Source organism: Populus alba, chromosome 13, assembly GCF_005239225.2.
Source record: "Populus alba chromosome 13, ASM523922v2, whole genome shotgun sequence".
Classification (NCBI taxonomy): domain Eukaryota; kingdom Viridiplantae; phylum Streptophyta; class Magnoliopsida; order Malpighiales; family Salicaceae; genus Populus; species Populus alba.
This window is the reverse complement of record NC_133296.1, coordinates 7,205,522-7,226,058: the sequence shown is the minus strand read 5'-3', so window position 1 is coordinate 7,226,058 and position 20,537 is coordinate 7,205,522. Positions and strand designations below refer to the sequence as shown.

The 20,537-nt window shown below is 31.1% G+C and overlaps 1 protein-coding gene across 1 annotated transcript; it reads left to right on the top strand.

Moving 5' to 3' along the window:
- The first annotated feature begins 14,749 nt into the window (after positions 1-14,749).
- On the top strand, positions 14,750-17,854 carry LOC118053573 (benzyl alcohol O-benzoyltransferase). The gene is made up of 2 exons (XM_035064888.2): positions 14,750-15,237; positions 16,787-17,854. Exons 1-2 carry the CDS (start codon positions 14,791-14,793, stop codon positions 17,717-17,719), a joined length of 1,380 nt encoding a protein of 459 aa, XP_034920779.1. The 5' UTR covers positions 14,750-14,790; the 3' UTR covers positions 17,720-17,854.
- The last annotated feature ends 2,683 nt before the right edge of the window (positions 17,855-20,537 follow it).

Here is a 20,537-nt window from a genome sequence, read left to right as displayed (position 1 = left end):
ACAACGTCAGAGAGAAGTGAACAATTTACCAACGATTTTACCAATGGATTTTATCGTTGATAATTCTGTTGGTATAAATGACACGCCTTCATATTTTTTTGGCTTTATTTTAATTTTTTTTCTCACCATAATTCTCTTGATATATATAGAGGGAATATTTTCGTCGGTAAAATTCACTGTAATTTACTGACAGAAATATTCCGTTAGTATTTTCGTTTGTATTTATCAATTTTCTAATAGTGTTACATATTTGGGATTGAAATTAAATGTTTAGATTGAATTCAAATAATGTACCAATATAAATAAGGTTATCTAGCTGCTAGAAAAGATGGTTAGCCCCTTATATGCAATTTGTTTTATGTGATTTATTCAAAAAAAATAATTCCCATCATAGATTTATTTATTTTATTTAACAAGTATTCATTTACTTTCTTATTTTATTTATCTTTCAAATTCTTCTTATTATTTACCTATTTTTGTTCTTGTGTGGTGTTATTTGAGATAAATATACCTATCTTAAAATCTGAAATCTTGAAACACCTATATTTGTTTGGTTTTGTGAGTCTACTACCTATCTCAAACTAGGATTTAGATCCTAATTATTAGTTCTCCTTATTATAAGGAAGAAATGATTAATAGGCAGCATAATTGATCAAAATATTAATGATTGATCACCTGATTATTTAATAATTGATCACATAATTATTTATGAAATTAATATATTGGCACAACCGATATGATTAGATTAAGTGTTTGTTTCATCAACTAGCAATTATGCCATAAAACAATATAGATAAACTTGTCATTGTAGCACTCAATGAACAGTCATTGCAAGAAATAAATATAGGCTAGTTTCTTGGCTGAGAATTACTTGATATTACTTCATCACTACGGGTCCTTGTGGAACAACTAGTATTGGATATACCAAGAGATGACTCTTCATCATTTAAATTGCCTTTACAACATAAAAATACATCAAGACAAAACTTTAATGTCTTTATTTAGACTCTTACGTTCCCTCAATTCCCAATAATGATGTCACACCCAACTATACACGATATGTTGTTTTATTTATGTCTCAAACACAACCCTATGAGTATCCATTTTATGGTTAGACTATGTTGTTAGATGGCCATAACTAATTATGATGAGTACCAGTCAACTAGCCATAACTACTTCTAAAGAAGCAACCTTTTATTAGCCATTAAATCACTCTAATGTTATTATGAGGGTCTTCTAAACATAGATAGAGAACACAACAAACACATTCTACCATAATAATATTATGGTAATCAATAAAACTATGTAGGCCGTATTAGATCTAATGAAACAAATACAAAAAACGAGTAATGAAAAAGTAGTTCCAGAAGTTTATAGGTTCATACACCTAAGGGTAAGTCCAATATATTTTATAGTTAAATACACTCTAATAGGGTGTTTGAAACTGTAATACTCCAAGTAGGACATTATATAGCAACATATGAAGAACTACAACAACCACAACCAAGCCTGAGTATCCTTACCTCTTATGCAACAATTGTCCTTAGAGTATATAAGCAAGCATAGGTCAATTATATAGCCTAACAACCCTATTACAAACCATAACAACATATCATATTGCAGTTTAATGCCCCACCAACTATTTTATAATTGCATAACCCTAATCCTTTAGCAAAATAAGCCCTTATTATCGATCATTAAGTAAAGAAAAGGATAAAATAGGTGAACTAGCCAACATTTAAGAAAAATCGAGCTAGAAATTTAATGAACAACTAGTCTTCTATATATAAAGTGGATTGATAAGTTATACCCAATTCCTAAATGAATAAAGAATGTTGATTTAAAATAATTTTCTAGGAAGATAACTAACTAATAAAGGACTAAATTGTCAAGTTCACTGACTAATATGAGTTTCTCTTAACAAATGCACTATAACCATAACATAAAGCTAATACATTAAAATCATTCTAGAAGGGATTTAGTAGAACATAATAAATCATTTTATAGAAACCAAATACCTAAACATTTATACTTTTATAGATGATGTTACTTGATATAAGAAGATGCTAGAAAAATGATCAAACAAGAACGAAAACTAAAAATTATATAGCCCAAAAAAATGATGTTTGTTAAATGGAAAGAAAAAGAATCCAATTTTTTTTTTTTTAAAAAATGACTTGAATGAAAATTATATAGTTGAGGCGGTTCACTTTTTATATGTGTGTGTGTGTGTGTGTATATATATATATGCATGAGGTGTGTTTTTATTATAAATGTTATACATAATATTAAATATCTTAAAAGAATTAGGGTTAGTGGATGCAGTTTATCTGAATAGTGCAATACTTCTTTTTTATTTTTTATCATTAGGTTTTTTTATTGAATCCTTTGTGCATAAAAAAAAATCAAAATAAAAAGGATTACAATGTAAAACACAATAAAAAAAAATCCACAACCAGTATTAAAATCATGAAAGAAGTGCATGTTAGATTACCTATTTTCCTTTCTCCTTCAATTTATTCCTAGTAATTTTAGGAGTTTTAATTTAAATCCACATATTCATTTTATTTTTTATTTTTCAACCCATAAGCTTTAGAGAGGAAACAGAAACACATCTAAAAACAATGAAAAAAAAAAAAGAGGATCAATCTTAGTTATAATTGATTCTATTAGATAAGAGTTGTTACATTAAAATGTTTTTAGACCTTCAAATTCCTAAAAAAGTATTTTAGGGATGAGAGAGAAAATATTTTTCAATTTGACTTTGTATTTTTAAACTCATTTTGGGGTGTTTTAAGATGAGAGATTGGTTTATTGACTTGATAATGATGCTTATTAGGTATTCTAGATGAAAACATGTTGAAAAATAAAAAAATTTTGTTCAAAAAATTATTAACCTAGTTTTTTGAGCAACTTTTTAGTAATTGAGAATTGAACAAATAAACGTGTTAATTATATTTTATTTTTAAAAAAAAGATGCATGTAAAATCTATAATATATTTTCTGCAAATGCCATAACACAAGTTTTGTTCTTATATTTATAGTAGGAGATGGATATATACAAACGGGTAAGAGATAAAGTATGAGGGTTGAGAGACACTTGAAGTGATCTTAGCTTGATCCTTATCTCCTTTTGCAGTAGTGGATGAGCTGAGTTTAATTGTGTTGTTGGTGGGTTTGACTAGGTCTCTAATACGCCCCTTCAAGCACAACGATATAGGAAGAACGTTGAGCTTGGAACGCAGAACACCAAACCGTGAGGAAGATAGTGGCTTGGTGAAGATGTCGGCGAGTTGGTCTTTGCTGGAAATGAAGTTGATGGAGAGAAGTTTCTTGGCTACCATATCACGTACAAAGTGGAAATCAATTTCTACATGTTTCGTTCTTGTATGAAATACTGGATTTGCACATGGATAGGTGGCGCCGATGTTGTCACACCATAAGACTGGAGGTTGAGACATATGAATGCCAATTTCAGAGCATAAGGACATGAGCCAAGATAATTCAGCAGCAGTGTTTGCTAGTGATTTGTATTCGTCTTCAGTGCTTGATCGGGCAACTGTTTGTTATTTGCGACAGCGCCATGATATTAAGTTCCTACTAAGAAAGATGCAATAACCCCCAGTGGATCGTCAATCATTGCGGCTTCCTGCCCAGTCTACGTCAGAGAATGCCTGGCGATTAGTGGATGTGGAAGCATTAAAGTGAAGTCCATGTTGGATGGTTTGTTTGAGATATCGAAGTAGACGTTTGACAGATTGCTAATGAAGGTTAGTTGGTTTGTGCATAAACTGTGATAGTTTATTCACATAAAAGGAAATATTTGGGCATATGATGCAGACATATTGAAGTGTGCCAACAACACTTCTATACATAGTCAAATCCAAGAGGAGATCACCTTCAAAACTGGAGAGATGAGTAGAGAAAGCCATTGGAGAGGTGATTGGCTTTGCATCTGCCATTTTTGTTTGTTTGAGAATGTCCATAATATATCGCTGTTGTGATAGTATGATGCCCTGGTTGCATGGCATAACTTGAATACCAAGGAAATAGTTCAGCGGCCCTAAGTCTTTTACTACAAATTCATTATGTAATTCTCGGAGCAGTGACTGAATAGCAACATGACTGGAGCATGTGATAATGATGTCATCTACGTAAATTAATACCAATATGAGATAATCAGTGGAGCAAAAAATAAACAGGGAAGTGTCTGACCGTAAGCTGATGAAACCAAGTTGAATCAACTTAGAGCTTAAACGTGAGAACCAAGCTCGTGGGGCTTGTTTTAAGCAATATAAGGCTTTGTGCAGCTTGCAAACATGAGACTGGTGTTGGGGATGAAGGAAGCCAGGCGGTTGTGTCATGTAAACAAACTTAGTTAATGTTCCATGTAGGAATGCATTTTGTATGTCAATCTGATGTATAGGCCAGCCACTACAAAGAGTAAAAGAGAGAACTAGACGTACCGTAATTGGTTTTACCATAGGGCTGTAAGATTCACCATAGTCTAGTCCTGGTTATTGATGAAAACCTTTTGTGACAAGTCGTGCTTTGTAGCGATTAATGGAGCCATCTGCCTTTCGCTTTAACCGAAACACCCATTTACAACCAACGATGTTTGATGCTTCTGAAAGGGGCACTAAAGTCCATGTTTGATTTTGCAGTAGTGCATCATACTCAGTATTCATTGCTTTTCTCCAACACTGATTTTGCATGGCAGTGGAGTAACAAGTAGGTTCCATGGTTGGTTGGGTAGATTTAGTAAAAAGAGCTCGGGGTAAGGGATAACGGATAGTGCCATCTGTATGAATTTTGGGTTTGGTGATGAGGTTCTTTGCACGTGTGGTCATGGGGTGAGTTGATGAAGGGAGGGGCGTCTGTGAGTTAGTGTTTGGGATAGTTGGATAGGATGGTTCAGGTGGGGGAGGGGGGTTTAAGGAATCTGAAGAGGATAGTGAGTGATGGTGTGGTGGTGTTGTGGCAAGACTTCGTTGGATGATTTTTTTTGTTGATGATGGAGAGTCCAAAGAAGGTGTTGTCGTGGCCTGATAGTCATGAGGAATGAGTAATGGACTTGGATTGTTGAATACCTGCACGAATATGTTAGGGGACAAAAAAGATGTAGGAGAAGCAAACGTGCATGAAAAAAAGTTTTCATTAAATACTACATCCCGGGAAATATAAACTCTATTTAATGGTAAGTGAAGGCACTTGTACCCTTTATGAAGGGAACTATACCCTAAAAAAAGACACAGTATAGACCGTGGTTTGAGTTTATTTTTATTATAAGGACGTAAGTTTGGTCAACATGCACAACCAAAAGTGCGTAAAAAGGAGTAATCGGGTTCACAATGAAAGAGAGTGTGAAAGGGTGAATTATTTTGAAGCACAGGGGTGGGCATGTGATTTATAAGATAGCATGTCGTAGAAAATGCATCATCCCAAAATTGGAGAGGAACTTTGGCGTGAAAAAGTAAGGCTAGGTCAATTTCGACAATATGTCGATGTTTGCATTCAATTTTGCCATTTTGTTGATGTGTGTGGGGGCAAGAGACACGATGGGAGATACCGAGAGTTTGAAAGAGTGTGTGAAAAGGATGGTATTTACCACCCCAATCAGATTGGACTATACGAATTTTTTCCTTAAAAAAGCATTCAACATAATTTTTAAATTTATGAAAAATTCTAGTGACATCACCCCTACAATAAATGGGATACAACCAAGTGTATCGACTAAAATCATCTAAAAAGAAAACATAATATTTAAAACCAGATTTGGAGTAAATGGGGGCAGGGCCCTAAACTTCTGTATGGATGAGCTTTAAAGCATAGGTAGAGCCAGAGAGAGATGCAGAGAATGGTAATTGTTTGGACTTAGAGCTGAGGCACGCGAAGCATGGATCAGTGACTTTAGAATTAGAAATTGGAAGTTGAAAGGAGGAAATAATTTTCCTGACTAGCTTGAGGGAAGGGTGGCCAAGCCGTGAGTGCCACTAAGGAAGAGAGACGCGTTCACCAATTAAAGCGAAAGGGGATGTTTGATTTTTAAAAGATGGGAATTGATAGATATTCGAGCCATGAAACAACAATTTCTTCGAATGTCGATCCTTCAAAAGAAAATAATTTGGGTGAAATTCAAAGAAGGTGTTAGTATCAGATGTGAATTTATGAACCAATAATAAATTCTTGGAAATTTGAGGAACATGGAGAACATTAAGGAGGTCAAAGTGAAGAGTTGGAGAAAAGAGACGGGTGTGTCTAATATGATGAATGGACAACCCTTTACCATTGCCAATTCGTATTTGATCAGGGCCATGAAATTCTTCCGACTTGAGGTTGAGGTTTTTCATGTTAGAAGTTACATGATGAGTTGCACCGGAGTCTGGATACCAATTGAGATCAGGACCATGAGAAGGAGTTGAAAGGTAGGCTTGTGGTGGCTGAGGAGAGTCTTTAGAGAAGGACTTGTTGTGGCGGTTTGAACAATCAAGAGCGATATGTCCCACACGGTTACAGACTTGGCAAACAAGGTGAGAAGAAGAGCCACGAACTAGAAAGAAGTGAGTGTTGCGCCCCTTGCCACATGACTGTCGATTTGAATATGGCCATGAAGGCCCCCTTCCAGAAGGTAGGGCACCAAGGATTGAGTTGTAGCCGCTGCGATGAGGTCGAAAGGAATTTCCTCCACGAGCAGCATAGTAAGCCCCAGTGACCGAGAGGTCAATGGATGAGTAATGGTGCTAAGTCTGAGTTTATGGGAGAGAAGATGGCCATAGATTTCTTCTACAGACAGAGGTTCAACACGAGTTGTAACTAACGTGACGAAGGGATCATAATCAGGTCCTAGTCCAGCAAGCAGGAAAGCCACCATTTCAAAATCATTAAGAGGTTGACCCACGGTAGCCAGGGAGTCAGTGAGAGATTGGAACTTTTGAAAGTAGTCAGGAATAGAGGAGCTTTCTTTTTTTAAGGTAGCTAATTGATAGTGAACCTACATGGTGCGTGCACGAGATTAAGACGTGAATAGTGTCTCTAAAGTTGTCCAGGCAGATCTGGAGGTGGTGCAACGTGTAACATGAGTGAGCATTTTTTCCGTAAGGAGTTGAATTGATGGCACCAAGAATGATTTGATTTTTCATGGTCCAATGTAAGAAGGCAGGGTTTGGGGAAGTGATAGTAACACCACCAATGGTGGAGGAAACAGTGGACGGTGGGGGGGGTAGTAGTGCAATCTATGTACCCGAAGAGATTTCCGCCTCTAAGATGAGGAACGATTTGAGGGAGCCATAAAGGATAGTTGTCCCGAGTGAGTTTAACAGGATTGAAGTTGGTGAAGGTGATTAAAGGAGGGGTTTGAGTGGAGGAGAGGGTTGCTACTGCAGACATGGTGAGAGGGGATGAAAGAAAGAAAGAAAAAAATTGACGTAAGCCAGATGTGCTCTGATACCATGTAAAATCTATAATATATTTTCTGCAATGCCAGAACGCAAGTTTTGTTCTTATATTTATAGTAGGAGAAGGATATATACAAATGGGTAAGAGATAAATTAAAAGGGTTGAGATACACTTGAAGTGATCTTAGCTTGATCCTTATCTTTTTCTGCAGTAGTGAATGAGCTGAGTTTAACCATGTTGTTGGTGGGTTTGACTAGGCCTCTAATAATGCATAACATGTCATCCATTTCTTCTCCCTAAAAGGGGGAAAAAAGCAAGTACGGATGGACTGTTTTTTTAAAATGAGGTAGGAACTTTAAATGAGGTAGGAACTGGGCCACCCAAGGATAGGCGTTTGACCTTTGTATATTTGTTCCAATATGCACTCTTCTATTTTTATTTTTTTTTGAGTAAATTTCATTACAATGTATAATTTAAAATAAACTAAAATATTATTTTTCAGAATAAAACTATATATTTTTTTATAAAATTATTACGTGCTTTTTAAAAAAAAAGCTTCATGATTTGTATTTATTTTTTCTAAAATTTTAACTTTTAGCTTTTATATGTAAATTTGTTTTACTATTGTATGGTTATATAAAAAGAATAAGAAAAAAAAAAAACTATTGTCCACAATGAGGTAGTTGGTCTTTCTCCGCAAGTCAACATTAGCCCACCTCGGCCATCAAAAGTCCAACTATTGTGTCGTGTCAACTTTAAATACGGTGGCTTCGCTGGCTCTCATATTATTATTATTATTATTATGAGTTTGAGTTCAAAATAATCCCGAGAAAGACCAACTACCTTATTATTATTATTTTTAAAATTATTTTTAAGATTAATATATCAAAAAAATTTAAAAATATTGAAAACATTTTAATTTAAAATAAAAATAAATAAATGAAAGTACACTCCTCAGATCTACATTTATATATATAATTTTCCAAGGTCATCAACCAAATCTTGTCTTGGCTTGTTCTTCAGTTATTTTTAAACTTTCACCGGGGAAGTACAAGAAGCGATAAGGACATGGTTCAGCGACAGCGTTGAACATGGGATAACATGTGCATGACTGCTGTTACCTCCTCGCTGCTAACAATAATTAACGTTTTCAAAAAATTAGTCTCGTCAAGGAATCTTTTTTGTTATCATCGTCGCTGTCGGGGATAAATTTTTGAATAGATTTATCGTATTATTTTTAGTTCCCCGACAATTTTTTTACCTCGATAAATTTACTTTTTGCTCCATTCTTAAGAGAAAAAAGAAAAAAAAGGCATCAGTCATAAGCTAGCCAAAAAGTTTTGAGAGAGGGAAACCAAACCCCAGATGAATAGCATATCTCTTTTAATTAATTGGAGATATTTTGAACAAAATATAGCTTGGAGAAGACGGTGGTGCTAAAGTGAATGTCTACATCAGAGAAGGACTGGCGATAAAATGGTAGAAAGTTAGTTGAGGCATATATGGGCCGGCAAATTATAATATAAGGTCAGTAGAATGGGACCTGTGTAGTGTCTACTATTAATATTCAAGAAATGAGATGCTTGTAAACTACAAAACGGGCACATCATGATGGTCCCGTCCACGTTTCTTGATGGGATTTTTCATGAAACTCTCATCTCAAGACCAAGTGACTGGACCGGACCATATGCATAATGAGTGTTTTATTTTTGTGTTTTAAAATTATATTTTAAAAAAATAAAAATTATATTTATTTTATTTTAAATTAATTTTGTATATTTTATATTATTTTAATGTGGTGATCTTAAAATTAAAAAATATATATATTTTTTAAATAAAAAGTACTTTAAAGAATAATCATTAAAAAAAAATTTAGCCCTTTGATTTAAACTATATAAAACTTGATTTAATATAACTTGGTTAATTTGATGGATTTAAAAGCAATTTGGATAACTAGTAAAATATAATTCGACTTAAAAAAAATTAAATCAATACCTTTTTTTAAAAGTATTAAGGCAAATATATTACAAACCTGTCAAATTCATAATCTGGATTATGAAATTATGATAGCTCCTAAAATAGTATATCAAAACAAATTATAAAACGCAATCCCTAATCAACTTAATATAAAAATATAAAATTGAAAAAAAAAATTAATTAAACAGAAAAAATAAATCCGAGTCAATTTGGGTTAACCCATCAAATTTATTATTTAATCATAAAATCAGGATAATTCTATAAAAAATAAATCAAAATAAATTATAAAACTTAATCTTCAACAAACTTTAGATTAAAGAATGAGATTAAAAATTAAAAAAAAAAAGAAAGATAAAAACATATCAGTATTTTTAAAAAAGTTGTCTTGTTGCTAATGTATTTGTTAGTAAAAAGAAAAAAAATTTAAACTATATAAAACTTGATTTAATATAACATAGTTGATTTGATAGGTTTAAAAGTAATTTGAATGACTTGTAAAACATAGTTTGATTAAAAAAAAATTAAACTGATATCTTTTTTAAAAGTATTGAGGCAAATATATTACATTGATCTAAATCAACTCGGTTTAACCTGTTAAATTTATAATCTGAATCATAAAATCATGATAACCCCTAAAAAAAAACAAATTATAAAACACAATTCCTAATCAACTCAATGTTAAAGTATGAAATTATAAAAAAACAAAAAAAAAATAAATTGGAGTCAATTAAAGTTAACCCGTCAAATTTATGATGTAATCATAAAATAAAAATAACTTATAAAAAATAAATCAAAATAAATTATAAAACTTAATCTTCAACGAACTCTAGGTTAAAGAATTTTTTTAAAAAATTAAAAAAAATTAAAATAAATTATAAATCTTAATCTTTAACAAGGTTAAAGAATAAGATTAAAAATTTTAAAAAATAAAAATAAAAATAAAAATAAAAATACTATGCTAGTAAAAGGAGGTCGGTAGTGATTTTATAAACATATAGCCATAGCATTGGATTATTTGGAGCTGTAATCGGTTGCAGCCGTGTAGCCAAGCCATGAAGTTTTTTGGATAAGACTTCACATGATCCTTTTTGACGCGCAAACAGACGTATGCATGCTGTGGACCTCAATAATTTTTAGATATTGGGTGTGCAACAAGACGGAGTTCTTGGCCTTTTTGCGAAATAAAAAAATGAATTATATCTCAGTGGAAGTAGTCAGTTTCTATGCAAACAATTTATTTTCTTTTCTTTTTTCAAAGTTTTAAAATCTTCTAATTTAATTCTTAAAAAAAAATGTATTTTCTGTCAAACTTTTCTTTAATTTGTCCTTGGAGTTTTTATTACAACACCATGCTAAAAATCTTATTGTTAGAAATTTTCACCCCTATGGAAAACATTCTAGAATGCCATAATTTTATAAAATTAATAGTTTCTAGTTGTTAGAAATTATATATTTCTTACCGTTCTTATTTGTTTGACAAAAAATGGTTTTCAGTTTGATGGAAAATAATTTTTTAAAAATCACTTTCCAAACTTTCTTGTGTTTGTTTGTCGTTAAAAAAATTGGTCAACAAAAAACACTTTTCAGTTATAAGAAAATTTAACTTTGTTTTTAGAAAAGTATTTTCCTTTTATTTTAGACAGAAAATACTTTTTGAAAGTTATGAAAAATTTAAAAATATCATATTATTTGTTGATTATATCAAATTTGATCTTCAAATTTTTGATTTATATATATATATATATATATATATATTGAATATTTTTTTTTCAATTTGATCCCTTAGAATTTTATTTTTATATTAACTTTGGTCTTTATTTTTATAATTGTTATTTTTTTTCTTTATCATTTTTTAATTGAAATTTTTTATTTATCAAATTTAATCCTCATTTTTTTTATTGTTACTTATTTTATTTGAAATAATTTATGAAATGATAATTATTATTTTAATTTTTTCATCTTTTAATTTTTTTTATTTGTTAGATTTGATATCTATTATTTTGATTATTATTTGTTTTATTTGAGATAATTTATGAAATTATATTTTTTTCTCAATTTCATTCTCATTCTCTCTCTCTCTCTCTTCAACTATTATTTGATAAGATATCTGTTTTTTTAATCTTTTTATCTAAACCCCAATATCTAAAAGTTTATTAGCCCCAATTAATTCGGTCAAAACAGGTCGGTCTACTATGGAGTAATGCTATCTCATTTATAATGAACTCCATTCACAAAGCTCAACTTAAGATCTAAATTAAATATAATAAATATTAAATCACTTGAACCAATCATCATTGATTGATGTTTTTTTTTTTTTTAATTTATAAATTATGCTTGATTTTTTTATTATTAATTAGATATGTTTGCCTGTTGTCTTGTGATCTTATATATAGAGGAACGATATTCGAATTACAATGCTTCTTTTCTATGACAAATATTTATTTAAATTGTTTAGATAAGGGGGCTGGGCATCTTTTGCTAGCCTTGTCACTAACTACAGTGTACAGATCATGAAGGCTATGTTTCGTAACGTTTAGCAAACACACCCGCGTGTTGTTTCGGAGCTGCTTGTCTAAATTTTCAATAAATTACAATCAAATTAAATTCAAGTAAGAAAAAAATAATTAAAAACGCATTATATTAATAATAATAAATTAATAAATCAATAGTCTCATCGAGGCAAGAGCATTTTGTGCGAAATAAAATATTAAGTATTATTTTTTTCTTTACTTTCTCCATTTTGTTATTATTTTAATTTATTCATATACCTGATTCAGTTATTATTTTTTAATTGATACTATGTTCTAATCACTTAATTGTTAATTAAATTACAGTTTCTAATAGTCAAGTGTGGATATTTTATAAGTTGTTTCCATGATTTAAATAAAAACTTTAATTATGTAAAAACAAAAAACTGAGCAAAGTAATATATAATTTACAATTACGAGCTGGAGCATAAAACATTAAGAAACTATAAATTAAGATTTATTTATCGTAATAAATTTTAATTCTTTTACTTAATTATTTATATAATATGAGGATGTGTGAAATTAAACAACAAATAATTGTAATATAATAAAATCATCATATTTAATTTATTTTACATTTTCTTTCTTAGAACATTTTTTTTTAATTTTTAAAAAAATTCTAAAATCCAAAAAAAGGAAAGCCTCAAGTTCATTTTTTGTATATACCAGGCAGTTTTGAAAATAAATTTTTATTTAGATTTGTTGTAATGAAAACCGTTATTTGTAAGAAAAACAACTTTTAAAATTCTAAAAAATAAATATATTTCATTAGATAAATTTTTATTTATTTTTCAAACCTAATTAAACTAATGAGCAATAAATATACATACTAGAATTCATAAAGAAAATTCTAGTATTCATTCATGTTTAAATATATATACTACAACTCACGGAAAAGCAAAGTCCATTCAAACATCCTTTCAATACAAATATAATAATAGAATTCAAACTTACAATTAATATCAATTCAAAAATTTTAAAGCATTAAAATTTTAAGAATGAATGTCAAAATTTTCATTAAAATTTCCAAATCAAGGAAATCTCTAATTTTAAGGGATTAACATCTAAACTTTTATTAAGAATAAAAATTGATGAATCTACTATTTTTGGAGATTGACATCATATTTCTCGACAAGTTTTCAACATCCTTTAAAAATAAAAAAAACTATAAATATCATAAGATGCATCATAAAAAAAGGTTAAGAAATAGATTTAGATAATTAATAAAATGTGTAGAATGAATTTAAGAGAAAATAGACAATAAAAATAACCTTTTGTTTTAAAGGTTCGAATAAGATTGATGTCGATCTTTCCTTAGGCATTACTAATTCAATATTTGAATCTTTAGACTAGTTTTCATTTTTTTATTCCTAATTTCCTTTTATTACCAAAAGGAGCAGGATTAATAATCAATTATAGCATTGTATGCAACCAAATTTAAAAATTAAATAAAAATAAAGTAGTCTCCTTTTTTATGGCATGGAAAGTTTAATTTGGTACGTGAAGTTTTAGTTTATGTATTATTCAATTCCTATTGTTTTGTTTTAACATATTACACTTTGATCCCAAACTTTATTTATTCATGTTTTTGTATCTAGAAGTTGAGAGAAAAAAAGAGAGGGAGTCATTGTAAAATATTGAGAAGATAGATAGAAATTGCTCATGCCCGGATGGCTAGTCTTGTTGTCAATAAAAGTTGAATAAATGTGGTGTTACATTTTAACCATGTAAAAAAAAAAAAAAAGTAGATTAAAGCTGATAAAATATTCTTTTTACTTATTGAAATTTTATTTTTAAAGTGATTAAAGAATCTTTTGGGATTAAAAATTAATTTATTGAGGTATTTAGGATGTTGTTGAGATATTTTAAATGAAAACAAGTTGAAAATATAATTTTAAATCCCAAAAACCCAGACCTTGAATTTTCAATAACCAAAACATTATCCAAAGCATGACAAGTTATCTGCCATGGTAGATTATGTGTCATCCATTTAAAAATAAAAACTAGAGTAGATTAAAAAAAATAAATCAATTAGGAGCACATGGCCTTTTCAATTATTTTTTAAAAAATTTCTAAGTAATACCCTCTTTCTTATTTCTTAAATTGTTTAGTTTAACTTTTTTAAAATAGTAATTCATCTCCTTAATTATTTTTTAAAATTTTAAGGAAATAATTGTAATAATTTGCCTTTAATTTTTTTCCTCTTATATTTTCTATAAACAAATTGTATTTACATAGATAAAAAATATAGGGTTATTAGCAAACAGAATTAATACCATCTTTCTGCTTCTCAGTTGAAGAATTAATAATACTGGAAAGCACATTCTTGACACTATCTTCTTTTCTCTTAGAAATTAACTTGAAATATTGCCGTAACGCAGTGCCGGTTATATATAACTAGCTTGTTATATATATCAAGAAGGATAGGTAGCCTAAAATCCACTGAAGAGGCCGTAACTTTGATCAGTGAGCCACATACGGCTTTACAGGAGATGAGCCACAAGTCGATCCAAGAAGCCAAGCCAACAGTTGATCAATGACAAATACAGCCAAGAGACACAGTTGAAAAATCATATCTACTCCATAGCTAAGACTGCTACTACTTAGATAAATAAATCACTAAAATCCATCACTACCGATCGATTTATAAAAAGAAGGTGGCGCCACTTGCATATCTTTTACATTTATTACGTAATAAGCATGGAGGATGCTCAAGCTAGAAGCTTACAACAACCATGTATTTGTCCCATATGCTCTCAGTTTTGCGCATGTTCACGTCATAAGTGTACAACAACCAAATATTTGTACCATATGCTTAAGTTTTTCCTATATATCACCCGTTAGGTGGCATCATCTTTCACAGAACTCATTCTATACCACATCAACATCAATGGCTTCATCACTCGCTTCTCTCGTTTTCAAAGTTCACAGACGTGAGCCGGAGCTGATCAAACCAGCGAAGCCCACCCCACATGAGTTCAAACTGTTATCTGACATTGATGACCAAGAAGGGCTTCGATTCCACATTCCGGTCATACAATTCTATCGCCACAATCCCTCAGTGCAAGGGAAAGACCCCGTCAAGATCATCAGAGAGGCAATTGCTAAAACGTTAGTGTCTTACTATCCATTTGCCGGTAGGCTGAGGGAAGGGGATAACCGCAAGCTCATGGTGGAATGCACTGGCGAGGGTATCCTGTTTATAGAGGCTGACGCCGATGTTACTCTTGAGCAGTTTGGTGATGCACTTCAACCTCCATTTCCTTGCCTGGAGGAGCTCATCTTTGACGTCCCTGGCTCTAGCGGGGTGCTAAACTGCCCTCTGTTACTTATTCAGGTATGTTTCACTGCACCCGTGCATGGACAAGTGTATTGTTTATATAAAAATTCCCTCTCTTAACTTTTTTTTTTCTTCATTTCGGGATGCTTTCAATAATATATATATAAAAAATCCAAACTATTTACTTTTAATGTTATATCCTAATTAGTAATTACAAATATTATTAAATCTAATTGGGTGGATTAATTTATCACTTAATTAACCGATTGAGTTTGATATTTTTTACAAAATATATATTTTTGAAATGATATGTACTTATAACTCATTTAACTTTTTTTTAAGTTATGTATTGTTTTTTCTTGGAGAAAAATTAAAAAGAATAAAAAATAACTGCAAAAAATAATTAATTAGTTTTTAAGACTCTAAAAACTATAATATATTTAAAAACAAGAAAAATAAAAACTAATTTATAATTTACTCTCACATGTATCAACAGTCATTTTGAAAGATAGACAATGGTAACAAAATTACACGAGTTTCTTTCTTTCTTTGTTTTTTTTTTCATGAAACGATTAAAATATGCAATTACAATTAGAATTTTGTACTCATTTGATGTCAAATAAATATATGATTATTTATATAGTTTTAAAACCTGATTCGGCCAGATAAGTTAATTTAGAATTTGATTGATTAGGAACTAGAATTGGACCGGGTTTATGAAAAAATAAAAAAGTTAAAAACTTGGTTGACTTGATGGATTGACTCGATAATCCGACAAAATTAGATCAAAAATCCAGTTTTAATCTATTAATTATTTATTTTTTAAACTAAAATGATATCATTTTGATTTACAAAAAAAATTAGTATTGACCCGTATGACCTGGTAACCCGTCCCGGTCAAAACATGATCTGAGTCTTGAATTGGTCACCAACCAGGTTGGGTTAAAAACAATAGATATTCTATTAAAAGAAGAAGAAGAAGAAGAAGAAGAAGAAGAAAAAGAGTTTCATGCGAAGAAGCCTTTTATCTGGTTTTAACCCCATAAGTTTCTCTTTTAGAAATCCATGGGAATCTATATATTTTCTATAGCAGGATAAGAAAACCAGTTAAACAGAGGAGGAAGAACAAATCACCCCATATATGTTAAACCCGATTATAATCTATTAATTATTTATTTTTTTAATTAAAATGATATTGTTTTGATTTATAAAATAATTAGGATTGACTCGTATGACCTGGTAACCCATTAAAACTCATGACTCGGTCTTGAGTCGGGCTAATAACTGGATTGAGTTTAAAAAACCATGATTATTCTATTAAAAGAAGAAGAAGAAAAAAGAGTTGCTTACGAAAAAGCTTTTTATCTAGTTTTAACCCCGGAAGTTTCTCTTTTAGAAATCCATGGGAATCTATATATTTTCGATAGCTGGATAAGAAAACCAGTAAAACGGAGGAGGAAGAACAAATCACACCATATATGTTACATGAGGTTCAAAAGTACTCTTTAGTATATACTTTCAGGGAATTAAGGAATACTTTAAATCAGAGGTGTTGACACAGGCATAGCCCAATTCATGGTGTCTGATATACTACGCAAAATGGCAGGTGACACGCCTCAAGTGTGGTGGTTTTATCTTTGGCCTTCGCCTCAATCATACCATGAGTGATGCCACCGGCATAGTCCAATTCATGGCGGCGGTTGGTGAGATGGCACGCGGAGCCACTGCCCCCTCCGTCCCAGCTGTGTGGGAAAGGCATGTTCTGAATGCAAGAAACCCACCACGGGTTACATGCATACACCGTGAGTACGAGGAGGTAGCTGACACCAAGGGTACAATTATTCCACTTGATGATATGGCTCATCGCTCCTTTTTCTTCGGCCCTTCAGAGATATCTGCTCTTCGAAAATTGATCCCGCCTCACCTCAGCCGGTGTTCCACTTTCGAAATATTAACAGCATGTCTTTGGAAATGTCGGACCATTGCCCTCCAACCAGATCCTACTGAAGAGATGCGCATAATATGCCTTGTAAATGCTCGTGAGAAATTTAACCCTCCATTACCAACTGGATACTACGGTAATGGCTTTGCTTTTCCGGTAGCAGTGGCAACTGCCGGGGAACTCTCGGAGAAGCCATTTGGATATGCCTTGGAATTGGTAAGAAAGGCCAAGGCTGAAGTGACAGAGGAGTATATGCGATCGGTAGCATCTTTGATGGTAACCAAGGGGAGACCTCATTTTACAGTGGTAAGGGCATACCTTGTATCGGACTTAAGAAATGCAGGTTTCGAAGTGGTAGATTTCGGTTGGGGTAACGCCATATACGGCGGGGCTGCCAAAGGTGGAGTTGGGGCAATCCCTGGAGTTGCAAGCTTTTATATTCCATTTAAAAACAAAAAAGGAGAAAATGGGATCGTGGTGCCATTTTGCTTGCCAGCTCCTGCCATGGAAAGATTTGTCGAGGAGCTTGACGGTATGTTGAAGGGCCAGCTACAAAGTGGGCAAACTCATTCCAAATTTATCGCATCTTCCTTGTAAGTTTAATTGTTTACTTTTTTCCCTCCCGTAAGCTAAATGGTTCCTATGTGATATAATGTAACCAAGATTTTCGATTCTGTTTTGATTGCTGTTTTTATTTTTTTAATTGAAATAAAATGTTATAGTTTTGGAATATTTCAACGTGTTGTTTCGGGATTGTAATATATATATATATTCAATAAACATAATTTAAATTCAAATAAATTGTTTAATTGTTTACTTCTTTCCCTCCGGTAAGCCAAATGGTTACTCTGTGATATGATGTAACGAGGTTAAAAGTGTGCGTGTGAAAGTGATGAGGAGCGCTGCTAAAAAGAGAAAAAAAAAAAAAATGGTGACCATCGATGAGAGAATGAATAATATATACACCCATCATTTATGTATGTTTGTTTGAAATTTTCTACAAAAGTTTACTGAAATATTCACTTTTCCAGTCAATTTAGCTCTGTGTTCTGATGATAAATCATTTGTTGCAATTATAATCAGGTGAAAGTATACTGCGTACGTACATACACATGTAAACGCGAGGTTGCAAAACGATTATTTCTAGTTGCATACAAGTGATGTCCAAAATCATCTACAAAACTGATATTATTATTATATTTTATTTAAAAAAATAATGCGGTATATCAAAGTAAGTGCAGAGACCCGGAGTCCCTGATATCTGCAGGTGCTCTGGACTGGCGCGGACCAACCTAGTCGCACCTAAAAACCAGGCATGCTAGGTCTGGCGCATTGTCAAGCTCATTTCCCAATAGGTCTAGCATGACATCAGGTATAGACGTACTGGGTAGGTGCGGTGCTATGCCCAGAAAGTTTCTAGGGTTCTTAGTGAGCAGAAGAGGATCATGCAATATTACATAAAAAGTCATACTTTGATCTAGCACAAATGGATAGAAAACCTGCATATCAGTTTGCCAGTGCCCTTGAGAAATAAAGTTGTACAACTTAGTGCCAGGTTGAAAAGCTAAGTAAACGAATCATTTATAGACTCCATTAAAATTGACGAGGAATCATAAATGATTGTAAACTTTACAAGCTAGATAGCATTGTGTGGAATGTCGAGGCAAATAACCACCTCAACTTCATAGCAAAATATCCTTTTGCTCCTTAAAAAACATCACCTAAAGTATTTCACAATATTTTTGAAGTTTTATGCAATCAAATCCCTATTTTATTTTCCTCGTTCTAGAATCGTAATTCTCTGTATAAATTACACTCTAATTTTTAATTTTTAAAATTGATTTTCAATCAAGTTATAATTGATAAATCGTCCTAGTTGAATTTTTTTACCATTGATTCTTAATGTTAGTGATCCATTAGGTTTTTAATATATTATCACAAATATAAATCATAATCCTAAATAAAAATATGAATTATTTGATTTATTAGCATTTAATAAATCAATTGATTTATATTTAAAAATTAAGTGCATTCTCTATCAACATGTTATGATGCTCTAAATATTAGAAAGTGATATATAATTTGACTTAACATTTTACTGAACTAGTTTCTTAGTGTAATTACTTTCATTAAGAAATGTTTTGATTTAAATATTTGAGTCTAACATGTGTTTGATCATGTTATTTAACAAACACTTATATGTTTGTTTTGGGTATCTTTCATACCTTAACTTTTGAGGATAATTATTTCCTTTCATAAAAACAAAAACATAATATGTATTGGTGTTAATAACTCTAATTAATATTCATCTTAATAAAGCTTTGATAAAAAAAAAAAAAACATTAAATGCTTTGTTTTTTAAAAAATTGTAATAATTATAACCACTTTATAATTTCTTTGCAAAACATTTTTATTTCAATGATTTTATTTTCACTCAAAACTCATTAATTAAACATAAATGAATATTATAGATAAATAATGTCTTTATTAATAATAAATACTTTTTTCCATTAAAAAATTAAATTTTATATATAATTAACTTATTAATTATAAAACATATACACTAAGTATTGATGGCAATTATTATGTTAGGGAAAGGAAAGTTAAGAGGAAGATATTTGAAATAACATATATTAAGTAATGATATTATTATATAAAATGTACAATTTGATATAGTATTTAATACAATTGTTTGAAACTTGAAGCAAATCATGGACCGTATGCTAGTTAAACCATTACCAAAATACACTAAAGAAATGAGTATTTTATGGTGCTTTATTGTTCACTTTAATATTTATATAAACCGTAAAGCATCTTAATATATTATTTTAATCACATCACATAAATTCTACAACTCAGCTGAGATAGTTCTCGCGCATGGGATGCCTGGGTTTTGAGTTCGAGCACTGGTAGAAGCATGAATTTTCTAAGATGCACTGGTGGAAGCATGAATTTTCTAAGATAAACAAAACATTACCTTTTATATATATATATATATATATTGTCGCATCAATTCCACGCCTTATTAAAGTTGGTTCGCGCGTGTGGGATTTCGTTGTCACGAGTTCGGGCACTTGATGAAAGCATAAGAACATTGTTTTTCTAAAAAATAGTCGCCTGCCTCCTTATTAAAAAATATTAAATAAAGCAGGCCCATACCCGCGAGTCTGGTCCAGGCCCATACGCACCTTGCCTGCTCTCATAGCACTTGGTCTTCTTCTTCTTGTTTTTTTTTTTTTTTTTTTTGGCACTCAAATTGTTTTTACTATATTATCTTATTTTTCAGTTTTGAGTTGTTAAATATTTTTTTAATAATAATAAAAATCCTATTGAAATAGTTTTTTTTATTCTTCAATTCTTTAAATAAAATTTGAACGTAATTTTATCACATTTATAATTTTTTTAATTTTCAATA